This window comes from Tursiops truncatus, chromosome 5 (genome assembly GCF_011762595.2).
Source record: "Tursiops truncatus isolate mTurTru1 chromosome 5, mTurTru1.mat.Y, whole genome shotgun sequence".
Taxonomy (NCBI): Eukaryota; Metazoa; Chordata; class Mammalia; order Artiodactyla; family Delphinidae; genus Tursiops; species Tursiops truncatus.
The window spans coordinates 90,084,415-90,109,642 of NC_047038.1; the positions used below are offsets into that span (position 1 = coordinate 90,084,415).

The window sequence follows — 25,228 nt, forward strand, 5'->3', positions numbered from 1 at the left end:
ATGGGACATTTGTAGAATAAAATGTTTTACATAAGCACAATGAACCATAAAATAGTAAGATTAACAAATGCTTTGGCAATGGAAGCTGGAAGGCTGGCACACCTGATTTTCTTCTTAATAGGATAACAGCAACATAGGACATTCGTCTTAAGGAAGGAGTATAAAAACTATCTGCAAAGGGATGTGAATGCTCTTTGCAAAGAATTTGAGACTAGAAAACTCCAGAAACGTGGATTTTAATGAAAATATCTGAGAGCGTCGCACATATAACAAGCACTGCACTTTCAGTGAACCAGGTGTTGCTATGGGTCAAAGCAATACAGTGTGATGGTGAAAGAGTCTGGTACCACCTGGAGTCAGGTTGCCTGGTTTGAATCCCGTCTCTGTTGTTTATGAGCTGAAGGGCCTTGACCAAATTCCTTACTATTTTGCCTTAGTCTCATCTGTAAAACGGAAATAAAAATGTACTGACCTCATGGGTTATTTAGAGGAATAAGTAAGCCATTATATTTTAAACTACCTAGTGAGTTAAAAATGTTAGGTATAAACAGTAGTTGTCGTTATTATTATTATTATTAGGCACATCCATCCACATTTAGATTTAAGAACAAATATCCACTACTTTCATGTTCCTTTCCACCTATGGTTCTGAATCTAAACGGAACCACAAACAGAAGATAGTGTCTTTGAGTGAATTCACTGATCTAATCAGTTAATCGGCCATCCACACCATTCAGTCAACATTCAAATGGTACGTAAATTTTTAAATGTTTTGGAATCATTTTTGGTTTCAGAAAACTCCTCAAATTATCAGGTCAATCAATAAGAAATAATAATTTACTATTTATTAGACTTTAAAGCTTTCTAAATTTTTACTTTCCTCTACCTCTGTATATACTGAAAGAAAAACAAGGAAATTTTCCTTTTTGAATTCTTATACTAATTCTCAATTAAGAATGGATTAGTCCAGAGGAAAATGACTTTTTAAAAAAAAGTCTATGATAAAGGTTATTTAAAAAAAGGGAGGATCACTACATTCAATATATATTCCTCCCTTCTTTATTTTTGTCTCTAACTGTATATGATATGAATAAATAAATCACTGAAAGATGGCATGGCAGTCTGTTGATTTTTGGTCAAGGAGAAAAGCAAAGCAGTCACTTTTCCATAAAGGTGATATATGGGGATAGAGAGAGCCCAGAATTTTGCTTGGAAATCTGTGTTTTATTTGTAGTTTATAAGACACTATTTAGCACACAGTTTAAAAATTATCCTGAAGGACATAAATTCTTCATTCAAGTGGAACTTGCTAAAAAGTTCCCATATGGTTAATATTTGGCTAAATTTAGAATAAAATCAGTTTTCTTTTTTCAGAAGTTAGCATCTGATAGAACAGAATTCATGTTCTAGGACTCATATTTTGAATATCAAATTTAATAACTTGATCTTGAACACTTTCCTATATTTTTCAACACCTTCATTGTAAAAAAAAGTAATCCAGCACCACTCCACTGTAGCAGTTCTTGCTAAGGATTAGCTAATAAAAGACTTTAAACATTTTGTGTTATATAAAAGCTAATTCACCAAAGCAGGTATTATCTGTTGTTAGTTTGAAAAGCAGTAATTTCATAATAAACAAGTGCCCGTTGCAGTCCCAAGGAGCACTGACTTGAGGAGAAAAGCAAGAGATGGAAGAAGTATTGTGAGGTTTTATCCATTCTTGTCTGAGGCTAGATGCTAGTTTTTTAGGTCTGGCCCAGGGCTGGATTTGGCTATGGTCTGTAATAGGTTTATTGCTGATACCCATTCAGGCCTGTATGTGGATGCTGCCAGCCCAGGGTTTCCTAAGTCCCCTAAGAAGACCTCTTATAATGTAAAAAGATTATTTTGCCACATCTCCCCCCCTGACAGAGGTTACATGTTTGTTATGTATCAATTAAACTACAGGTGCCACCAAGCCACCTTAAATTCATTAGCAATTTAAAATGAATACATTTTAATAATCACAATACTCAATGTACTAGATAGATATTTAGACTATAAATATTATTTATATTTACTAACCATTTGACAAAGAAGATCCCCAAACCTCTCAGATTGGGAATTGCTGATCTGGTTGATGTCTTTAAGTCACTTCCTAGTTGGAAAATTCTCTATGACTTGATTATTTTCTTCCCAAACTGTCGTATCTTCAAATATATTTTGTGCCTTTAAGAGGAATTATGATTGTACTTCATACAATGATACGTTTAAATGAAAGATTAATGAAAACTGTTTCCAATTATTAAAAAAAAAGAAAAAAGAAGAAGACGGCTATTTCGCACAGGCAGTGGCAAATCTTCCCTGATGTATCATGATGGAGTCATTCTTGAAAACTGATGGCTAGAAAATTGAGTAAACATAGAACCAATAAAGAAAAGATTTCTTCACACCATGTGAACTTAACCCGTAGAGGAGGTCCTTGCTGTGGAAAATTTTGGGATAAGCACAAGGATTTTTTTCACGATGATGATATTTCATGCTTGCAGGCATTAGCTACGAAGCCCCAAAAAATTCCTCTTCACATATCAATACCAAAGAGTTGACTGTTGCTGCATGACCCCATTTTCCCCAATGTGTTCCCACCCCATCCTTCTTTTGAGCACAAACCACAACACTGTATTTATGGAAATAAGACACTAATTAGGACTAAGACATTCTTCTTCCTGTCACTCCTCGTAGGTCAATGACAGGCCATTGTGCAAAATAAGGAAATGCTCCCAGTTGACCCCTCATTCTTTCCAATGAATTCGGCTTTAATTTTTCAGACACTTGAGTTATTTCTTTTCCAGATCCAGTTTGTAAAACAGAAACTATTACGAGCCAGCAGTCCCTTTTCCTAATTCTAATTTACCAAATCTGGGATCCCTGTCAATGTTCCATAAAACTAACCCATTGCCAGGATCATCTTTCTTGGTTCCATTTATTCTTTTACAAAAGAGCAATTAAGTGACAAATTACTTACTGCTTGTTTTCCCTCTGGATTCAGAAGTTAAGACTTAGGAACCCATAATCCTACCTCTACCTTACCATGCATTCATTCATTTAGCTCATGAATACTGCCAACCTATTAAGTACCATCATCCTAACATGTGTTTACATATCACAACAGGTATTTTTAACGAGTGCCAACTCTGTACTAGGCATTACAGAAAGCACCTTCATTATCTTCCGATGAGTTAGATACTATTATTATCCCTATTTTACATATGAGGAAATGGAGAGAGGTTAAACAACTTGTCCAAGGATTCACATGCAGACAATCTAAATCCAGAACCCATGATCTTAACCACTGAGGGAAAGACAAAGTGTTTGTTTCCAACATGAGAGTTCTGGTGAAGGAGAAAGAGGGAGAAAGAAAGGAAGAAAGGAAGGAAGGAAGGAAGAAACAAAGGGAGAGAGGGAAGGAGAAAGAAAGAAAAAGAAAAGAAAAAGAGGGAAAGAAAGAGAGAAAAAGAAAGAAGGAAGGAAAGAGAGAAAGAAGGAAAGAAAGGAAGGAAGAAGAGAGAGAGAGGGAGGGAGGAAAGGGAAAGGAATAATAAGAAGAAAACAAAAAGTAGAAAGGTAAGGAGTTAACCAACATCCATTAGATTCCATTTTCCATTCAACTATGCTGTCAGTACTGCTGTATTGACACACTGTTTTCAGGCCCTACAGGGGAAATACAACAAGTAAGGCAATTTATGTATTCATACAGATCTGAACATATGACTGACAAACAAGAAAAGTTAACAAATCAAAGTAGTTTCATCAGGTATGAAGTACCAGATCTAGAATTCTGAGTCTAGGGGAAAGATAAACAATACAAGCTGTAAGAGATCAGAATGGAGAGAGATCCCTGTAGGGTCAAGAAATCCAGGCCCTTGAGGAGAACCAGGAAAGTGAGTAGGATTTGACCAGCTCCAGTAAAACGCAGCCATTTCCCCAAACTCTGACTCCACCAGCACAGGGAGGAAAGTGGGAATAAGTAAAGGTAGAGTGAGTTTCCCAGCCTGGCTGGGGTGCGAAAATTTGTCCGGTGAACTAGTGGGAGCTGAGGCTGAAAAGACTGTTGGCTTTACATTTGTGTCTGGCCTTGTCCAAAAGGCAACGGGAAGTTACTGAAAGATTCTGTACAGCGGAGTGACAGGATTAAGGCAAAGTTCAGAGAAGTTAAATCATTTAGGGGAAGAAATGATGATTATGAAGAAATAATTATGATTATTTCTTCATAATCACTAGATTTTGAAGCCATAAATGCCTGTACCACGTAGGAAGCCGAGGGACTTCGAAAGAAGGTGTAGACACAAAAAGCAACTCTGGGCAGTGGTGGGTGTGAACACAAAGAAAGTCCTTGAGCCACTGACAAGTTTCAAGAACTTCCGTAAGTCACTCACACACACACAGCTCTCCAAATGCACGTACTGGGAACTCCAGCCCTGGCAGGAAGACTGGCTGACTCAAGTTACGCCTGTCACCCAGAGCAACTAAAACCGCCCACTATCCAGCAGGCGGTCCCACAGCGCAAACCAACGCTTCTGGTCCATGCTCCCTACCTCCGCCCGCAGGAGCCCGAGAGGGAGCTGCAAAAGTGTGGGGAGTAGTCCCCGGCTCACCCGAAGAGCATTGTTTCATTCCTCAGCCACTCGCAGGTGTTCAGAGAGGGAGGATGACATCCGGACAGTCCTCCGGCCACTCCTCCCCCGGAGGCGATTATGAAACTCCGGACAAGCAGTTAGTCCTCAGTCCCCAGGCCCCGCCCCGTACTTATAAAGGTCTGGCGTGGGCTGTGGAGTTCACTTGCCCTACAGACCGGGTGTCGGAGGGAAAAGCTGCTTAAGTGACGCGTGGCCGCCGGAGCTCCCACAGCGCCCGCCGCCGCCACCGCCACCGCCGCCTCCGCCGCAGCCCCTCCGGTCCCCGCCCGCCCGCCGCCCAGGCCACGCCCGCGCCCCGCACAGGCTGACGCGGGGAGGAGGATGGAGCCGCGCCGTGCCCCCTGGGTCCCCGCGCCGCTGCTCTGCCTGGGTGAGTCCCCCGCCCCTTCCCGCCGCGGAAGACTAGACTGCGCGGCCCCGGGGCAGCTGTCCTTTCACAAGTACCGCGCTTTTCACCAGACTCAGGTGTACTCCGTTTCGAACGACGTCTCTCGTTAGGCGAGCCCGTCTTTCCCTCCAGCAGGCGATGGAAGAGGGTGGGGTAGGGGAAGGGGCTGGTGTTAAAATACCTTGCACGGATAGATGAACTTGGTCTGTGTGTTCTGCATGAAGTAATATAGCTCCGTATTAGGCGAAATAAAAAGTTGAAAAGATTTCGGGTTTGTTGTTTCCTTTTGAAAATCTGACGGTTCTAGAAATCCAAAAGACGGGGGAAAACCGGGCTGGGGGCGGGGACAGGAGGCGGGAGTATGGACAAGACCCGCGCCTAGGAAAGACCTTTTGGAGAGAAGCGCTGTTCCGCCTGTCTTGCCTTAGGTTTTCTAAATCAAGGCTGGTTAAGCGTCTGGGGGCGCTGGCGTGCGGCGGTGCCAGCTTCGCTGAAGCTCCAGAGAATGAAAAGGCTGTTTGCGTACCCGGAGCGGGAGGGACACGCGCAGGTCCGGGTGCTCCTGGAGGCCCTTGGACGCCAACACCTGCTGCTTCCGGTTTCCCCCCGCGGGCTGGTCGGGCTCTTTTCGCTCGCTGCTACTTGCACCCTTGTATTCTGTAGTGGCTGAGCGTACTTTAATGCTTCTTATTTGAGATAATTTAGTTCTTGTGGACAGGGAAAAAAAAATCTTTAACTTAACTGGTTTAAAAATATATATTGTGAATTCCTAAACGTCAAGAGGAATTTGGAGCTGTATATGAAAATTTTAATAAGGAAATAAAGGTTGTCAATCTCGCTTTTTTTCTGGAGTTGCAATGAGGCGAATTCCCCTAACTCACTCTACCTGTGCAGGATGTGACTGTTCAATTATTATTTCGACACGCCTTATGTTAACGGGTTGGGAAACCTAATGAAATGCATACTATGCATAGTTGTAACAACTATGCATAGTCGTCCAACTTCAAGGACATAGGTGGAAACTGGATCTGCGGTTTCTACCAAAACTGTACTAAGAACGACGTACTAGAAGGTTCTCAGTAAATAATGTGGCTTTGCTATCTTTGTTTTGAAGTCTCCGTGAAAAGAATGAATTTACAAAGGTGACAGTCTTCCTAAAGTTAGAAATTAACCTAGAGATCAGAATAGCTTAGCGCTTTTTTTTTCCACCTGTAAGGTTGCTCTGAACAATGCAAGTGAGTGTCTGTTCTGGGCCACTCATTGAATATGCTAATTTGAGACAGCAAGAGCCTCTGAATAACCTGGTTACTACCTACCTAGCATATGTGTCGTGTGTGTTTTTGTTGCCATAAAAGTGCTTAACTCCTTTATTGCATTACTTAATTATAGTTCACCTATTTCATAAGCGGCCAAGCCCATTTACAAATGAGCTAAGTCAGTTTCTGTTTTCCCAGTTTGTTTAGATATTTCCCTGCCACTAGGAAGTTCCTGTTTGAAGTTCTATATCATATCTCTGTACTCTATTCAGGTATGCAAGTTCAATAGTCTTATTCCAAAGCACATGGAAAAAAGGCAAGGCCACCGGTTACTTGTGAAATTGCCATTTTCCCCCCAGACAAAATATTACCTAGAAATACTTTTCCCAAATGTCTAGCCTTCAGAAGAAGGAAACAGTTATTTTAGATTTCAGCATTTTATTTTCGCTTTTTTTTGTGGAATTCACATGTATTTATATCTGTGGAAAAAATACAGACACTTTCATTTCCATCCTCTGTCTCCAACACATGCAGATTTAAATTGCTACACACACCCCACAATCATTTGGTTACCTTTACATTTTATAAATATTTGATATTGATGTTCTTGCTTTATATATGGGGAAACTGTTACCCGGTATCCCATAGAAAAGCAAAGCTTCGCTGAAAAAGTTCGCACCCAGGTTTGCTGGCACTTTTAGCTTACTCAACGTTAAGTAAAAGGGTTGAGATACCTCAAACTAGATAATGCATTCTAAATAATATATAATTTTAGAGTTAAATAATCTTTTTTTTTTTTTTTTTTTTGTGGTACGCGGGCCTCTCACTGCTGTGGCCTCTCCCGTTGCGGAGCACAGGCTCCGGACGCGCAGGCTCAGCGGCCATGGCTCTCTTGCCTAGCCGCTCCGCGGTATGTGGGATCCTCCCGGACCGGGGCACGAACTCGTGTCCCCTGCATCGACAGGCGGACTCTCAACCACTTGCACCACCAGGGAAGCCCTAAATTATCATTTCTAATCTTTGATTGTTGCAGGATGAAGAGGAGAAATTTTTCTCTTGAGTTCTGCAATTAACGTTTAGGGGCTCTTGATCTAAAAGTCAGACATGTTCATTTAACCAAACGGGCTTTTGAGCGTGTTCCTGAATGACAGATCCAAGACAACTGATGTCCACTTCATTGCACAATGACAGAGAATTGAGCAGAATAAACATTCTTTCTTGAAACCTGAGAAGCGGGGATCTCAATGAGGCAATGGCTCACCTCAGATCTTTTCCTTTGACCCTGAGAGTTTATGAGCTGCCTGGTGCTGGCACAACCTGAGATGACACATCATAGGTAGAAACAGGATGACAGGCCTCTCCGGTCTGGGTTTTGGTCTAGGTATTCTAGCTGCCTTCCGCATCATCTTGCCACATGAACAACTTGGGCAATTGGGGTGTGTGGTTCAGCACTGAGGCCCAAATCCAGGAGCTGGGAAGGGAGCTAACAGTTACCAAATGCCTCCTGTGAGCCGACCATGTCGTGTGTTAGGTGTTCTCCACGTTAGCATCTCCTTTGCTCCTTAAAACACTATAGGAGGTAGGTATGATTAGACCAGTTTGACAAATGAAAAAACTGAGGCTCAGTGAATCAGGTACCTTACAAGGATTTAGAGATGGCAAATGTCAAGGTCACTCTGGAGCAATGTGTAAAGAGCCAGAGGTTCTCAGAGTTATCAGAAGCATAATAAAAGTAACAGGTTCTAGTAGAGAAGTTCCAGAGTAGTCTGGGGACTGCCCCAGGGCTTAGAATCTGTTATGGGGACTGGTATTTGTGCAAAAATGGTACTTTATGGTATCACTCAAAATCAAGCACAGAAAAGATACAATTATTTCCTTAAGCTCAGCTGAAATATGTTAAATTTTTACTTAACCTATTTCAGCATTTTTAATACCCAGGAAATGACTTTTATTATGAAGCCATCATTGACATCAGTTGACTGAGGCCTTTGTTTCTATTTTTATACTTTCCTAGATGTATAGTAAGTAAAGAAATCAAGGAGAAGGAAACCCACATCCTTTTTGTTCCCTGGATCATTCACAATATTGTGAACTGAATGTAGTATTGATAAGGGGTCAAGTTGGAATCTACAGCACACTTCTATTAACAGTGAGGAAATAGACATAGTTCTTTGGTTAAAAAAAAGTGTAATATTCACATAATCACTTTGGAAAAATTGAATTTGAATGTCTTCTGTTCATTTTTGCCCAAGAATCTCCCATTTCCTGGTTAATAATCACCCAGGAGATGCAAATGTCAAGTAAGGAATCCTTTTTAAAAAGACTGTAAATTAAGGTGTGGCTGGGCTTCCCTGGTGGCGCAGTGGTTGAGAGTCCGCCTGCCGAGGCAGGGGGCGGGGGCTCGTGCCCCGGTCCGGGAAGATCCCACATGCCGCGGAGCGGCTGGGCCCGTGAGCCATGGCCGCTGAGCCTGCGCGTCCGGAGCCTGTGCTCCGCAACGGGAGAGGCCACAACAGTGAGAGGCCTGCGTACCAAAAAAAAAAAAAAAAAATTAAGGTGTGGCTTCCTCATCTGTCAGTCTTTGCCCTGAATATAGGCCTCTGCAAATTGTCTAATTCATATGGCTGTAACTACTGTTGAGAACATTCCTTCAGAAGACAATAGGAAGACTCCCTAGAGCTGTAATAGGAGAGGTCCTCAAGGAGAAGCACCCTGAAAACCATTGCCTTGGTATGGCAATTCTGGAACCTTTGGAAAAATGAAGTAATGCGACAGACTCAGTGTCCTCTGGCAATGCAGTTTATGTAAGAGTGCCTGTCTGGTTATAGGGCAAATGAAGCTTCAGTGATATTCTAGGTTAATGATTTAATTAACTAGTATTATATTTATAACACACAAGACAACTTGATAATTGTCCAGAAAAAAATGTTAACCCTTAATTACTTAGGTCAAAAATCCTGAATTTTAAATTTGAGGCTTGAAAGTGAGTTAAATACAAATCCTCTTAAAAGTCCTCAGGATAAGGGGAAAAGCCTCTCTTCCTCATATATATGTATAAATATATATGTGTGTGTGTGTATATATATATATATATATATATATACACACACATATGTATATGTTTATATATACACACACGCACACGTACGTGTGTCAAACTGTATATTTTTTAAACGTTTTTATTGGAGTATAATTGCTTAACTATGGTGTGTTAGTCAAACTGTATAGTTTTGAATCAAGAGACATAGTATACAGAATATAGATTTCACACCCCAGTTCTTTTATTTCATACTTTTGGAAGGATTTATTCCTCTTTGGGCCTCAGTTTTGTCATCTGTAAAATGGAGATCATAATAACTATGTCATCAGGTTATTATATACGGACATTTTAAATATCATAATATTAAAATACTAAAAAACACTTTTGAAATTAGAGCTGTTATCAGTAGCAGCAAGTGCTTTTTTAGACAAATGCCTCATTTGATCTTTATAATAACTCTCTTTTAGCCAGGAAAAGTGTTACTATTCCCAGTTTCCAAATGAGAAAACAGACTTAAAAAGAAGTGAGTTACCCAGAGTGTAAGTCTCCACTTATGAATATGCTGTATCATCGACTGTGGATGCTCCCAACTCACTCTTCACTTTCGGTGAAAGTTCCCCCCATCCTTTAAGACTGAAGAAAAGTATCAAGCCTTCTCTGATAGCCCCTTTCATCTTTCCCTCACCACTGGAAAATAAATGTGCAGTCTTCCCCCCACCCCTTTGCATCCCTCTGAGTCCTTCGGTCCTACCCTTTACACGTCACCCTGTAAGTGTGTATCTGGCCCTGTCTCTCCTAACTGGTGCTGTACTTATCTTTTATCATTCACATTGTAACAGACTTACGTTAATCACTCAATAAATGTTGTTGGATGGGTGATTAGAATGGTATTTTATTTAGAGTTCTCAGCACTATGTTTTGACTCAACCAGCTGTTCTTTGAAAACATGCTTGAGAAGCAAAATATTATGACTGAGCAATAGTTTTTGAAAATTCAGTTCTATTTAATAATAAAGTTGAGTCTGTCATACAGAGTGAAGTAAGTCAGAAAGAAAAAGACAAATACCGTATGCTAACACATATACATGGAATTTAAGAAAAAAAAAATGTCATGAAGAACCTAGGGGTAAGGCAGGAATAAAGACGCAGACCTCCTAGAGAACGGACTTGAGGTTATGGGGAGGGGGAAGGGTGAGCTGTGACAGGGCGAGAGAGAGTCATGGACATATACACACTAACAAACGTAGTAAGGTAGATAGCTAGTTGGAAGCAGCCGCATGGCACAGGGATATTGGCTCGGTGCTTTGTGACAGCCTGGAGGGGTGGGATAGGGAGGGTGGGAGGGAGGGAGACGCAAGAGGGAAGAGATATGGGAACATATGTATATGTATAACTGATTCACTTTGTTATAAAGCAGAAACTAACACACCATTGTAAAGCAATTATACCCCAATAAAGATGTTAAAAAAAATAATAAAGTTGAATACCTTTTCTTCCCTATTTTCCCCATTTCTATCTTTAATGTAGTCTGTATTCACTGATGGTATGCCTAACAAAATTTAAGTATATCACAGTGTGTGTGTACGTGTGTGTGTGTGCGTGTGTGTGTGAGAGAGAGAGAGGGGGGTGGAGAGAGAGAGAGAGAGAGAGAGAGGTCGGGCAGTGATATGACTAAATGATGGATAGTCAGTAAGAAAAAGAAAAGTATTGTTTTAGAAATGAATGGAACCTTAGAGTAATCTAATCTAAATTCCATCTCCGCCTCCACTCCACCCCAAGCCTAGGTGACATTTTCAGAGATAAGGAAACCTAGCTTCAGAGGGATAAACTTAGTATCTGAGCTAGAACTGTACTCCATACCTCACGGTCTACTGCAGGGTTTTTCAGCCTTGGGTCTATTTACATTACAGACTGGGTAATTCTTTGTTGTGGACTGTCCTATGCATTGCAGGGTGTTTAGCAGCAATCCTGGTCTCTACCCACTAGATGTCAGTAGCACCCCACCCACCCTGAGTTGTGACAAACAAAAATGTCTCCAGACATTGCTCAGTGTCCCTGGTTAACAAAATTACTCCAGGGTGAGAAGCATTAGCTAATGTGTTTTCCATTGCTGTAACACATTGCCACTCATAATTCACAGTTTGAATAATCAGTGCTTGAGTTACCAAGACAAATAAAATTCATATTAATGGTAAGCTGGATGCAAATATAAAGCCAATTCTAGTGTTAAAAAAATCAACTTAGCAATTTTTATTGCTGATTTTAACACTATTTTCCCTGAATAATGATGAATCTTATTTATGATGGAGTCACTCATACTTTCTTCAATCATTGCATTGCTGACCACCCCATGCCTCCTTTATCTATCTTTTTTTTTTTTAACATCTTTATTGGGGTATAATTGCTTTACAATAGTGTGTTAGTTTCTGCTTTATAACAAAGTGAGTCAGTTATACATATATATATGTTCCCATATCTCTTCCCTCTTGCGTCTCCCTCCCTCCCACCCTCCCTATCCCACCCCTCCAGGTGGTCACAAAGCACCAAGCTGATCTCCCTGTGCTATGCGGCTGCTTCCCACTAGCTATCTACCTTACGTTTGGTAGTGTATATATGTCCATGCCTCTCTCTCGCCCTGTCACAGCTCACCCTTCCCCCTCCCCATATCCTCAAGTCCGTTCTCTAGTAGTTCTGTGTCTTTATTCCTGTCTTACCCCTAGGTTCTTCATGACATTTTTTTCCCTTAAATTCCATATATATGTGTTAGCATACGGTATTTGTCTTTCTCTTTCTGACTTACTTCACTCTGTATGACAGACTCTAGGTCTATCCACCTCATTACAAATAGCTCAATTTCGTTTCTTTTTATGGCTGAGTAATATTCCGTTGTATATATGTGCCACATCTTCTTTATCCATTCATCCGATGATGGGCACTTAGGTTGTCTCCATCTCCGGCCTATTGTAAATAGAGCTGCAATGAACATTTTGGTACATGACTCTTTTTGAATTATGGTTTTCTCAGGGTATATGCCCAGGAGTGGGATTGCTGGGTCATATGGTAGTTCTACTTGTAGTTTTTTAAGGACCCTCCATACTGTTCTCCATAGTGGCTGTATCAATTCACATTCCCACCAGCAGTGCAAGAGTGTTCCCTTTTCTCCACACCCTCTCCAGCATTTATTGTTTCTAGATTTTTTGATCATGGCCATTCTGACTGGGGTGAGATGATATCTCATTGTAGTTTTGGTTTACATTTCTCTAATGATTAATGATGTTGAACATTCTTTCATGTGTTTGTTGGCAGTCTGTATATCTCCATGCCTCCTTTTGTAACCCTGCTCTCTTGGCTCCCGCAAGACTGAATTTCCTTTTTTCCCCAAATTCCTTGGCCATTTCTATCCACTCCTTATCACCTATTTCCCAAAGTTCATTATTTTCCATTGCGTACTATTTTCCGTAGAACATTTGAATGACTCCTGTGCCTTTAAAGGTGATATTTCCTCATTTGATTTTCAAATAGACTCCATCAACTCCATTCTTATTGTTTTACTCCAGATGTATTTTCCCAAGTGCCTCATAAATATAAACAGATGATATATGAACTAAAAACTCAAATTCCTTCTCTCATTATGTCCTTCTTCATGTCTACTAGCTGCAGATGCCACCACAAACCTGCTGCCCTGCCTATGTTGTCGACTCTTTTAATGACACCACCTTCCTTGGTATTTTCTGGCCAGAAACTTGGTGTCATCTATGAATTCTTTCTCTCGCCACCACCTGGAGTCTAGCCTCATTAACTCTAGCTAGAACAGGAGCTATGTCCTTTGCATCAGTTTTCCTTTCAGCAGCTCGTTCAGTATCTTGCATATAGAAAAATCTCAGTAGATATTTATTGAACAAATATTCTTAGAGACATGTAGTTACTAAAAGTAAGTATAAGAGAGCTAAGCTGCTCTCCTCCTTTCCCATCTATCAAGCATAATTAAGCCATTCCCGCCCTACCATCATACTACAGATGAACTTGTGCTTCTCACGAAAGTTGGAGTCTCCACTGTTAACCAAAAAACTATATATTTTCACAAAATAAAGTTTCTTAGCACCTTCCATTATGCTAGGTGCATTACATAGATTCTCGGAATGAAGTGTAATTAACTTTAAGCCTTTTAAAATTATCTTTTATGTACTCATTTTCTCCTCTTTTTTGATGCTTACCGATTAAAACTCTATCCTTTTGCAAATTCGTTTTTGGCAATAGGCTTCTATAAAGAATGAATGATATGATAGACAATATGCTTCTAAAAATGTCATTAAGTTTTCAAAGCTGTAGTACACAATATGACCATAATGAAAAAAAGGCAAATGACAAACGCTTATAATCTAAACTGTTGCTCCTTTAGAAGATTTTTTTGAGACAATAATGTAATAGTCATTTAAATTTCTGAATTGGATCAATAGGGATAGTGTGAAAAGCATGATGGAAGGGAGTGAAGACAGAAAAGGTTCTAAAAAGACCTTCCTGTGTAACATTATCTTAAAGAAAAAAAAATACAATTTCAATAGATCATTTGAAATAATACTATAGAGATGAATCTTTGGTTTTAGGAGGGGCAAGTTCCATATTTAGAGCTTTTAGTCACAAAATTCCAAAACACCCAAATTAGTACAAAGTGTATCCTTTATATAATACTTGATATGATTTCTCCTGCATTGTGAGAGCATTAAGTATTGTATGATCACTAAAATATATGAGCACTTTGAAGTATGATTTAGAAATTACTACCAGAATTGAAGAGTTTAGTTTAATGTCTCTGAACTGAAAAACATGGCGTATTAAATCTTTTCTTGACACTTGACAAGGAAGATCTTATGGCTATATTTGAAACTCAAACTTAAAGACTTGTTAGTAACCCATTATCACATCAACCTCTGGTTTCATCCTGTTATCCTGTTTTTATCTCAAATAGTTGTTGGCTTTTACTTTAATGAAGCTTAGTGATAAGGTTAATGTTGAAAAACTGTAGGAAGAAAATGATTGCTGGTAGGAAGCAAGATTTGTGATATATAGATATATATTATGATATATATGTATACACACACACACACATATATATATATATTCTATTCTCTGAAAACATAGGCTGTTACTGGAAAGTACTGACAATAGTTATTTTCAGTGATGTGAAACTGATGTGATAGTTTACAGTTATTTTAATGAAGTGAAGCAGGACTTTATCTAATAGTGGATTTGAGACAAAAAGGCATCTGGAAGTGGTAAAGGCATATTCACTCCTTGAAAGTATACAAGACCTAACAAGCCTACTATGTTACAGACAAATCCTAAAATTACAGACTGCCCTGGAAGAAGGTAGAAAACTAACAGTCCATAAATAGGTAGGCATGTGACCACAGCAAAAGTGTGAACAAAGCAGATTTTGCTGCCTGTTTTGGGGTTGGGCAAATACTACGATTCATTATGATTTGCTGTTCCAGTCCAAATAGCCTAAAAGGTGCAATTGGGAAAATAAGGTGCATTCTTTTCATTCTGTAACCTATCTTATTTTATTTCGGGTCGTTTTTATTTGCTTGATTGTTATTCAGGAAAGCCATTTTATCTCTGAGAATTGCAGTTGATTATTGAGGAATAGGCTTGGTCAGCCAGTCACCAAATCCCAGCCTCCTTCGAGATGGCCCCTCAGTGTGGTCATAAGGAAGCAAGGACAAAAGAAACCATATACAATAAAAAGGGTGCTTTCTACATCTGGCATTCCTCCTGACTCTCAGGCGAGCACTTCTTACTTAGTGCTCCCCCCACTGGGGTCATGGTACTCCACCGTTCCCACGCGCTGTCCCCAGTATCGTGCGAGGTGTAGGCTCGGCCCTGACCCACGGAGTAGAGGTGGTATGTGTGCTGTGAGTCACCGGTGTCACTTCCTGCTGGCACATTTGAGGTTTCATGGAAACAAATCTCTGAAAGATGAAGGTAGAGAGATGAACAGGTGAGCTTTACATTACTGAAACCCATCTGGAAATTTGACAGGAATAATGGCCTCCAAAGGGAGTTTTGTTTTCATAACATTATTGAAACAGAAGTTCCAATGGCCAGTTTTGAGTTTACAGATTATCATTTAGCACGGAATTCCTCTGTATCTTAGTTACCAATGTAGAGCTTGCTACCAGATCTGTTTTCTGACACACTGACCCTGTCTAAAATCTTTAATATCACAGGGAATTATTTTCTTAGCTGGGACCCATGGTCAAGATTGAAAACTCAAATATAAGATTTGCATTTGAATTACAGAGAGATCATTATGTTCAAATAACACTAAAGTCATGAACAACTGAAAGATTAAGGAAATATATGGATAGGACTTTAGCATCTATTCCTTTCCTGTATGACTGTAATGAGTAGTGATTTATGAGGGTGACAGGGTGCTGGATATCAAAATTCTCCATGGGTGGACTTTTTCAATCTTTTGATCATTCCCACTTACTCCTCTACCCGATTTTGCAAAGCCCTGGGCCAGAGGTGAGGTTGAGAAAAACCTGAGGACCACTGCTTTTAGGCAATAGAGCTTTGCAGCTGGACACACGATTTAGAACCAATTTTCATAGTTTACTGGCTACATGCATCTATGATGGAACTGTAGTGTAAACACCTTCATTTGAGAATAACATTTAAAATTATTTACAAAAGACATTTTCAAATCACTGAAAGGTGATGAGGCTTGATGTCCAAAGATGGACTCCTAACTCTTATCTTCTATGGTCACTAGATAATTGGTCTTGGACCAGACATGTAATTTAACACTGAGGTTGTTTGGGGCTAATAACTACTTCACAGGATTGTTATGTGTCAAGTTTGAAACATTAAGAAATTGCAAATTCTGATGCTTATGTGTAGTTTAGTTTTTAATTTCAGTTTTACCCAAATCATATGCAATTTGCTTAACATATACATACTCCTGTGATTGTGAAAAAATAAAATAAAATTCTCTATTACATGGATTAATTATCCTTTAAAATACCAAAGTACAGAGAGATTTATAACATTATTATAGACCAGTAGAGGGCACTACCCACATATACTACTGCTAAAACCAGAGGCTAGATGTTGAGTGGCATGGAACATTCATGAGTCTCTGGTATGTTAGATGTTTCAGAAAAATATAATTTCATTTAATTCTCCCCAAAGCTCTATAAACTAGGGAAAATGGAGATCCAGAGAATTTAATTAATTTGTCCAAAATTACATAGCTCAAGTTTTCTCCCAGATTGCCTTTCCACGTACTTTGTTGCCTCCCTATGGGGTTAAATACTCTGCTTCAGTTACATTTATCTGAGTTTGTTCCCTGTGATGTCCATTATACTCGAGTATTATTGCCTGTTGCCAGATTCTGTAATGCAGCCCATTAACAACATTGCTATGTACTCCTGGGAAAGTTACTTAACTCACTTTTCTCATATGTCTAATGGGGAGAACAGTAGTATCTTCTTCAAAGAGTCAGTGAGTGGATTAAATTAGATAGTATAGGTAAGGAGGGTAGAACCATGCCCACATACAGTACGTGGGCAAGAAATGTTAACTGCTACCTACTACTCTCACCATCACGAGTAATGTTTCTTATTTAACAGTTACTCATATAGCCTGGAAGAGTGAAGAGCAACTACATGACTCCTAAGGAGAGTAGAACTCTCTTCAGTCAACATCCGTGCAATTAAAAGGTTTCTCTTATTCTTACTGTGCAATTCAGAAAACTACATGAATCATTCTGGTGCCTGTTTCCCAACATTTATCTTTTCAGTGGAGAAACATCACGAAATGCCTTGTTTAAGCTCTTACTGGGCTGACAGAAACCAGATTCTTGGGCACAGTGTGGTTCATCTAGCATGTGTGTTCCTTTCCATATTAGATAAGATATATTCCGACTTTACTTAGATTACATTTCATTCATTAAAATGGATTTTAATGTGTAATGCAAGGAGTAACTTAGGTACTTAAATCAACAACTGATGTATCTTAGGTTGAGAGTCCTGTTTAGTTGTGACCGTAAATAGAAGCTGAGTTTTATTTGAAGCCTTCTTTGTGATAGTTTCTACCTTGGAGCATTGCTCTGAACACATCACGACGTAAAACTGTGGAAATTTTCCAATTTTCCAATGGCTAAGCTTCTTAAGAAATCAATCTTTAAAATCAGGTCTTTGAAAAGGTTACTGTGAAATGTTTAGAGTAGGTCAAATCTGAAACTCTGAATGTAATGCCAGGGCTTTTACCCTTGGACAGAAGAGCTGGGGGTTCATTTATTTTCAATGATATGCCTGTTTCCATGAATTATTTTTTTTATGGTTTCGATGAATCAAATTCTTGAAATAATTAAAAGAACTTTATAAATACTGTAATTATGTGGAAATCTGATTAAGGTTTCTTTCCTTGAAGCATTAGTTATATATTTGATTTTTCTCCATAAGTAGGTTTCCATCTTCTACAAGCAGTTCTCAGTACAACTGTGATTCCTTCATGTATCCCAGGAGAGTCCGAAGATAACTGCACAGCTTTAGGTAAGCCCAGCTTTGTCAATGTTGCATCAAAGAATTATACATTCTTAACAGAAATGTAACTCAAAGACTATAAGTATGTGATAGTGGAAAAAAAGGGGGAGAAATAGCTGCTGTATTAACAAAAGAACCCAGTGAACTAGGGATCTGGAAAAATTATATAAAGGAATAACTGGAGGCAGAGGGACTGAGCACCTAGTTATATATATAAAGATCTGATCTTAAAGAGATAGAGAACAAAGAAAATCAGATTCCCTTTGGTCATTTCAGAGCGTCGCTGAGAAACCATTGTGAGGAGTTGGATCCCAGGCAAAACAGGAAAATTTAAACTTTTTACACAGTGGACAGTCAATATATTTTGTTGTTATTTTTTGTAAAAGGAGCAAATGATGTCTTTTATTTTGAGTTACAGCATTCATTCAGAAAAATCTACGGAGTACTTAATACATGCTAAACACCGTGCTTAGGCATAGGGTTACAAAGATAAGTGGTGCGGGCTTCCCTGGTGGTGCAGTGGTTGAGAATCTGCCTGCCAATGCAGGGAACGCAGGTTCGAGCCCTGGTCTGGGAAGATCCCATGTGCCGCGGAGCAACTGGGTCAGTGAGCCACAATTACTGAGCCTGCGCGTCTGGAGCCTGTGCTCCGCAACAACAGAGGCCGCGATAGTGAGAGGCCACGCACCGGGATGAAGAGTGGCCCCCGCTTGCCACAACTAGAGAAAGCCCACGCACAGAAATGAAGACCCAACAGAGCCATAAATAAATAATAAAAAAAAAACATATTAAAAAAAAAAAAAAAGTGGTGTATGGTCTTATCTTTGGGGCCCAGAGTACTCTGAATGTGGTTCAAGAGAGATCTGCTTTATAGCTGATTCACTTCGTTGTACAGCAGAAACTAACACAACACTGTAAAGCAACTATACTCCAGTAAAAAAAAAAAAAAAAAATTAAAAATAAAAGAAATAAAATTTAAAAAATAAAATTAAAGTAATAGCACCTAGGCACCAAAAAAAAGAGAGAGAGTGAGAAAGAGAGAGATCTGCTTTATATTCACTCTGAGTTATTAAGTCCAGAGTTTTCCTGAGGAACCAGAGCACTTCCTGCAACAACTTCACCTCCTTTCTTGTCCTTCCTCTTTGTGCTCTCTAGAGGTTTGGTGTGCTTCACTGCCTATTTCTGGCTATTTGAACAAGAGTGTTACAATCAAGATGATTTGTTTGGTTATTTCATAAAGATCCGTCACATTTTAGTAATTAAAACGTTCTAAAGTGAATTTTATGTGTAGGTTGCAACACTATTCTAAAGAGACTACTATTTTCATTGTTGTATTTGTGTAACCGAGGCATTTAGAACTCAAGGTTTGTCTAGTTCATGTCCAGGTCTCATCGTTAGAGACTGTGATTGATTTCCCCGAACCCGGAAGTTTGGGAATGCACACCAAAACAAACCTTGCTGGCTTAAAACCCACTATAGATTTAAGCTCTCTTAAATTAATTAATGGATTCAGTTTGCAATTGCTTTGGGAGTAATGAATGTCAGAATTATTTTGAGATTTGAAAAAATTATACACACTTTGTTTGGATAAGTGAATAACTGGGAAGGATCGTGATTGCGTGTGTGTGTCTTCAGCTTACCTTTTCTATCTTAAACGTTGTCGTTTGAGAATTTTACCCCCAGGTTTTATTTTGTTTTGTTTTGTGTAGCCTGTTGGCCGTTTTCCTTTGGGGGTTCAGTGTTTGTTTATTGGTCTAGGGAGCGTGACAACTAGAGTGACTTTTTGTCCTGAAAATACCTGACCTGCTTTGTTCCAGTAGCTCAGTAGTTACTATTATGAAAGGGTGATTGATTCTTCAAAGAAAGCAACAGACTATATTCCACTTTCCATTTCTTTCACAGTTCAGACAGAAGATAATCCGCGTGTGGCTCAAGTGTCAATATCAAAGTGTAGCTCTGACATGAACGGCTACTGTTTTCATGGACAGTGCATCTACCTGGTAGACATGAGTGAAAATCACTGCAGGTAATATGCCAAATACAAGCAAACAAAAACAGTTTTATAAAAACCCGCCTTCTCTTTTTTATTTTTGTAATAATTACTCTATTGTTTCCATGGGCTGCCGTTTATATGTACTGTTAGCATGCAGTTTATATGTACTATTAGAAACTTTATTGAGTGAGTTTTTTTAAAGTTAGGGAACGAATAGTAGAGCAAACAGCAGTTATCAAATTGTACGGATGCTTCAGGGCTGCAGAATGGGCAGGGCTTCACATGCCTTCCTCTCATACTTACCGCAGTAGTAGCTTAGCCTTGAATCTGGACTTAGTGTCAGCCATTGTTATAAGAATCGATTCCACTGACTTAGACAAAAAGCACTTCAGACTTACAAACCACCACTGTCAGCCACCCTGGCAGGTGAACCAGACTATCATTCTAATACAGCAGTTGAGCTTGAGAGCAGTGTGGGCCTCTTTTATCCAAGTTGGGCCAGCTTTAAGGTCAGTCTTTGAATTCATCTTTACAACTTTTGGCAAACCTTGTCAGTATCTTGCATTACATTGTAAGATTAGCTCTTACAAAACTAATTCAGAACCATGATTTCTTTCTTAAATAACTGACCTTTCTCTTGCATTGTCCTTTAGGTGTGAAGTGGGTTACACTGGTGTCCGATGTGAGCACTTCTTTTTAACCGTCCAAAAGCCTCTGAGCAAAGAATATGTGGCTTTGACTGTGATTCTTGTTATCTTGTTCCTCGTCGTAGTTGCTGGCTCTGTATACTATTTCTGCAGATGGTAAGCCACTGTTTTTGTTTTTAACACTCTGCTTTTGTAAATTACCTTTATACAATCCACACTTACAAACTGGGTAAAAATATGGCAAAGTATTATTTAGTGGGATAAGATAGACTCTGCACTAATGATATTTATAAAGAAGTTTTAGCAGTGGAACATCTGGACTAGTAGAAATGAGTGTCCAGATAATTATAAGAGCTGACTTTTAAAAACTGGTTCATGTCAGTCCCCCAAAGTTCCATCTTCAACACTCCATCTTCATGTACTATGCTGTACTGATATATGCTAATAACTGAGAAAATATAGAGTGGGCACCAAACTACTGACAGTATATCAGATTGGCCATTTTTTAGGCTTAGGACCAGGGTATAGGAATAGAATGACTTAGTTAATAATAGCTGCCTTTAAAATGCCTCCATGAAACCCTTCTTATTTTGGAAGTGGTGCAGATTTTTCAGTGTAGATTTGAGTGAATTTCATTTTATTTTTGCTGACAGTAATGCACTCCTACTTTTGAAGCTCCAAAAGTGTTACTTTTATAAGATTAAATTTATTTGGTCCATGCTTGAGTCTGAGTATTCACCAAATTATAATGCCTTTTTAATTGGTTATGATCACATAACTGAATATTATTAAAACTGAAATGCACCTGAAAGGTCTTTGACTACAATCCTTTCTTTTATAAAGATGGGAAAGTAAGATCCAGAGAAGTAAATTGACATGTCCTGGCTCATCTAGTTGACAAGTAGCTAAATCAAGGCTAAACAAAGGTTTTCTAATCATATTCTTCCACTAAGCAAAAACGTTATGCAGTTTCCTTAAGGCTACATGCTTCATCTTCAAAATGGGTAGAAAATGAACTCAAAATATTAGGAAGATAGCTTTAATGAATGAGTGAATGAAGATTCTGAATCGTGATAGATTTATGAATCCTAGCTGGGAGAACTTGACCAGGTTATGTAACCCATTTGTACTTCATTTTCTTCATCTGTAAAATGAGGATGATAATGGTAAGTGTGAGGATAAAATAAATAATGGATATATAGCATTTAGAACATTGTCAGTCACTTAATAAGTGCCCGATTTATTTTCATTATTATTGGTGATAGCATTATATCAATGTGATGGGTAGGATGAAAGAAGGAAAGAAGGAAAGAAAGAAAGAAAGGAAGGAAGGAAGGAAGGAAGAAAGAAAGGAAGGAAGGAAGGAAGAAAGAAAAGAACGGAAGGAAGGAAGGAAGGAAGGAAGGAAGGAAGGAAGGAAGAAAAGTCAGAGGGAAAAAAAAGGATAAACAGACCAGGATTAAGCGTGGTCACATGCTCTCCTGGAATTTTACAATTTTCATGATCATGTGAAAGCCTTTGAGAAGTCCTTTAACAGCATTTCACCATTTCCTCCCAAAATTATTTGTTCAGAGAAACTACCCCTTCCTCCCTCCTTCTTCTCTAGCATCCAACCTAAACCTATTCACCTCTGTCATTTTGGAAACACTATGCTAATATACCTTTAGCATCCATATATTTGTTTCTTTTGTTAACATACTTTGATCCTATTACTGTTAACTTCAGTGTTAACGGTTTAATTTCTGAATATTTCTAGGTACAGATATCGAAAAAGTAAAGAACCAAAGAAGGAATATGAAAGAGTGACCTCAGGGGATCCAGCATTGCCACAAGTCTGAATGGCGCCATTAAGCTTATGGGCAGGGATGAACTGCATACCTGGTTATGTTAATACTCCTATTTTATTAATAATATTTATGTGGGGTCATGTGTTAAGTCAACAATGATGTATTTTAATATACTAAGAAGAGTTTTTATTTTTGTTTTTTTTTGACAGACTGTTTGCTAATGTATAATGTACACAAAATATTTACTGTAGAAAGAAAATAGATATTTCTGTAAGAAATCATTTCCTGGGCTAAGTGCTTTATTGAAAGCTTTTTTGCCTGCTGTACAATGCATAGGAGTGAGCAATGCCCAGTTCATTGTTCAGGAAGTGTCAGCAAGTGACAGGTTTCTGTAAGCCTAAATATATGGTCAAATCAATTTAATAAGTATATATTTCTACTCCTCGAATCAATGATAGTTGGTTTGACTATATCATAGTCTGATGTATGAGTCGGCACCACTGTGCCATGTGTCAAAACGGTAATGCTGTGGAAATTGGGGAGAAGCAAATATAGATCACGTGCTAAACACTACATATTTGAAACAAACTAAAACCTGGAGGGCTCTGCTCCCTCCACACACATCCTTAGCTATAACTCGCTGTTTGTCTGCCTGGAGAGAAGGTGCATGATTCCCTATTCCCAACCACAACTCCTACGTTATTTGTCATCCATCTAACAGAGTCTCCTTAAGAAAATGAATTGAGAACTTAATTTTATACCATCTTTTATGTAAATAGTAGATAATTTATAGCTTCACAATGTTCTTTTTTTTAGTATGACATTTATGCTAGGTAACTGCTCATGAGGCAATTACAGAAATCCACACGTGAAGCCAAAATTTGTGCTTCTTTTCAAGATTATTTATTTCTGTAGGGACTTGGCTGAAGAATTCTAAGATTAAATCATAGTCCAAAATTTGATGGACTAATTATTATTTTAAAGTGTGATATAAGACAATAAGTCTATATATGGTCTAAAGAGATCTAAAAGGATATTTCTGTTTCCCACTAATACAGCTGAAGTCAAATGTGCTGTGTAAAAATACGTTTTAAATCCTACACATACTTATTGATATCTACTGTATGTAAAGGAGGTCTGCATATTTTGAGTGACCTTGAGTGCTTCAAAGAAAATGTATTGACTAACCAAGAAATCAGCTGCAATCCTTGACTTTGTTACAAAATGGAGTCATACTGGTTTATCTTAAGCATCTGAATTCATATTACATAACTAATTGTAGATAATAGTTTGGGGTGCTTTTTCATCTTTATTTAAAAACTAACCCCTGTAAAAGTTAAATTTTTATTTATAAATGCATATTAAGTAATAAAAAAGGTATGACACAGATTACTTTTATGGGAGAAAATTAGTAAAAAAATTATTGTTTTAATGAGGTTGATGCTGAACAAACATAAAAAAATGACTGCTAAAAAAAAAAAGATTTCTGGCAACTCATGTTTCCTGCAAACAATGGAAACATTTTGGCTCATATTTAGTCTATCTTCCTTATTTTACAGATTTCTCACTGTATATATTTCTAGAAAGGGCTATCTATACCCTCCGTATTGAGAATAAATGCAAATCCAATGCATAAATCCATAGTTTGTGGCTTCCCACCAAGGCCACAAAGTAACCCAGTAGACATACTCTATAACCAAATAGGTAAAGTTCTAATAGTGGTACTAAAGATAGAACCTCATAATTAAGATTTGTGTAATATATTAAATATTTAAAATACAGTCAAATGCTACTATTCTTTTGGACATTCTTTTGCTCTTATCTCTCTGCCAAAGTCAATGCAAGGGGAGAAATGGTGCACTGGTAGGACAGATTTTTATTTTTGAGTCCTTGAGAAGAGAATTAGCTAAATTCAACTGCTGTGAGGTATCAAATCAATTTTTATGTAGCAAGTACATGATACTAGCTTCTAATTTCTGTTGAATTTAGTTAAAAAACTTATGTCTGATCCATTTTGCCATTTTTGCTGCAATAGTCTGTCAGTAGACTTTTGGAAAAAATGTGTTTAATTTGCTGCCCAATACTTTCTGATTTTTTTCTACTCTTATTTGTATGGGAAAAGGGGGAGTAACAACTGGTATATGCAGTGCTGCTGGAGTACGTTTTAATGTTTTGACTGAAGAATAATTTTATCTAAAACATACCTGTTGTTCAAACTGGATGAGGTTAAATGTAAGATAGTGAATTTCTCTCTGCTTTTTTTGCACTCTGTAATTGCACTTTGATGAGCCATTTTGGTATAGAGTTTATGTGAAAGATGCCATGGAACATAAAGTTGTATCACATGCAGTTTAAAGTAACTTATTTGACAATGAATTTTATCAGAGTACTGAATTGTATCAATTTGTTTGTGTTCAATATCAGCTTTGATAATAGTGTACCTTAAGATATTGAAGGAGAATATAGATACTTTACAGGATGTTAATTTTTATTTATTTTTGTTGGAAACTGGAAAAAAACAAAATTGAAAAATAAAAATGAAACACCTTGCATTAAAAATGTCACTGATAAGTTTAGTCTCTTTCTTTCTTTTTTTTGTTTTGTTTTTCTTTTTTTCCATACTACATTAAAGGGTTAAAAGCAGTGACAGGACTATAATGTGTTTAGACATAAAGACATATGGTTTTAGTTTGGGAAAGCATTATATAAATTTATCATATTTTATGGCCTACCATAGTGAAGAATCTCTTTGAAATATAAGGAGTCACATTAATTATAAAATTCTGGGGGTTAGTATTTTTTTAAAAGAATATTTTTAAAGAGTATGTTAAAAAATATTTCTAGGGGCTTCCCTGGTGGTGCAGTGGTTGAGAGTCCGCCTGCCAATACAGGG

At 38.3% G+C, this 25,228-nt stretch overlaps 1 protein-coding gene and 1 long non-coding RNA gene across 3 annotated transcripts; one reads left to right on the forward strand and one right to left on the reverse strand.

The window, feature by feature from the left end:
• Positions 1–235: 235 nt before the first annotated feature.
• On the reverse strand, positions 236–5,964 carry LOC109549572 (uncharacterized). The gene is made up of 4 exons (XR_002175893.2): positions 5,246–5,964; positions 4,635–4,823; positions 2,065–2,208; positions 236–443 (listed from the first exon to the last, which is right to left on the reverse strand). It is a non-coding gene; the product is annotated as an uncharacterized lncRNA (long non-coding RNA).
• Positions 4,813–24,899, forward strand: EREG (epiregulin). Of its 2 annotated transcripts, none has more exons than XM_019932717.3 (5): positions 4,813–5,046; positions 17,828–17,917; positions 19,811–19,934; positions 20,555–20,704; positions 22,305–24,899. In XM_019932717.3, the coding sequence occupies exons 1-5, from the start codon at positions 4,998–5,000 to the stop codon at positions 22,384–22,386; spliced, it is 495 nt and encodes a 164-aa protein (XP_019788276.1). In that variant the 5' UTR covers positions 4,813–4,997; the 3' UTR covers positions 22,387–24,899. The 2 variants fall into 2 exon arrangements, with proteins under 2 accessions (XP_019788276.1, XP_019788277.1); XM_019932718.3 differs by having other exon boundaries at positions 4,818–5,046; positions 17,831–17,917.
• Positions 24,900–25,228: the final 329 nt, after the last annotated feature.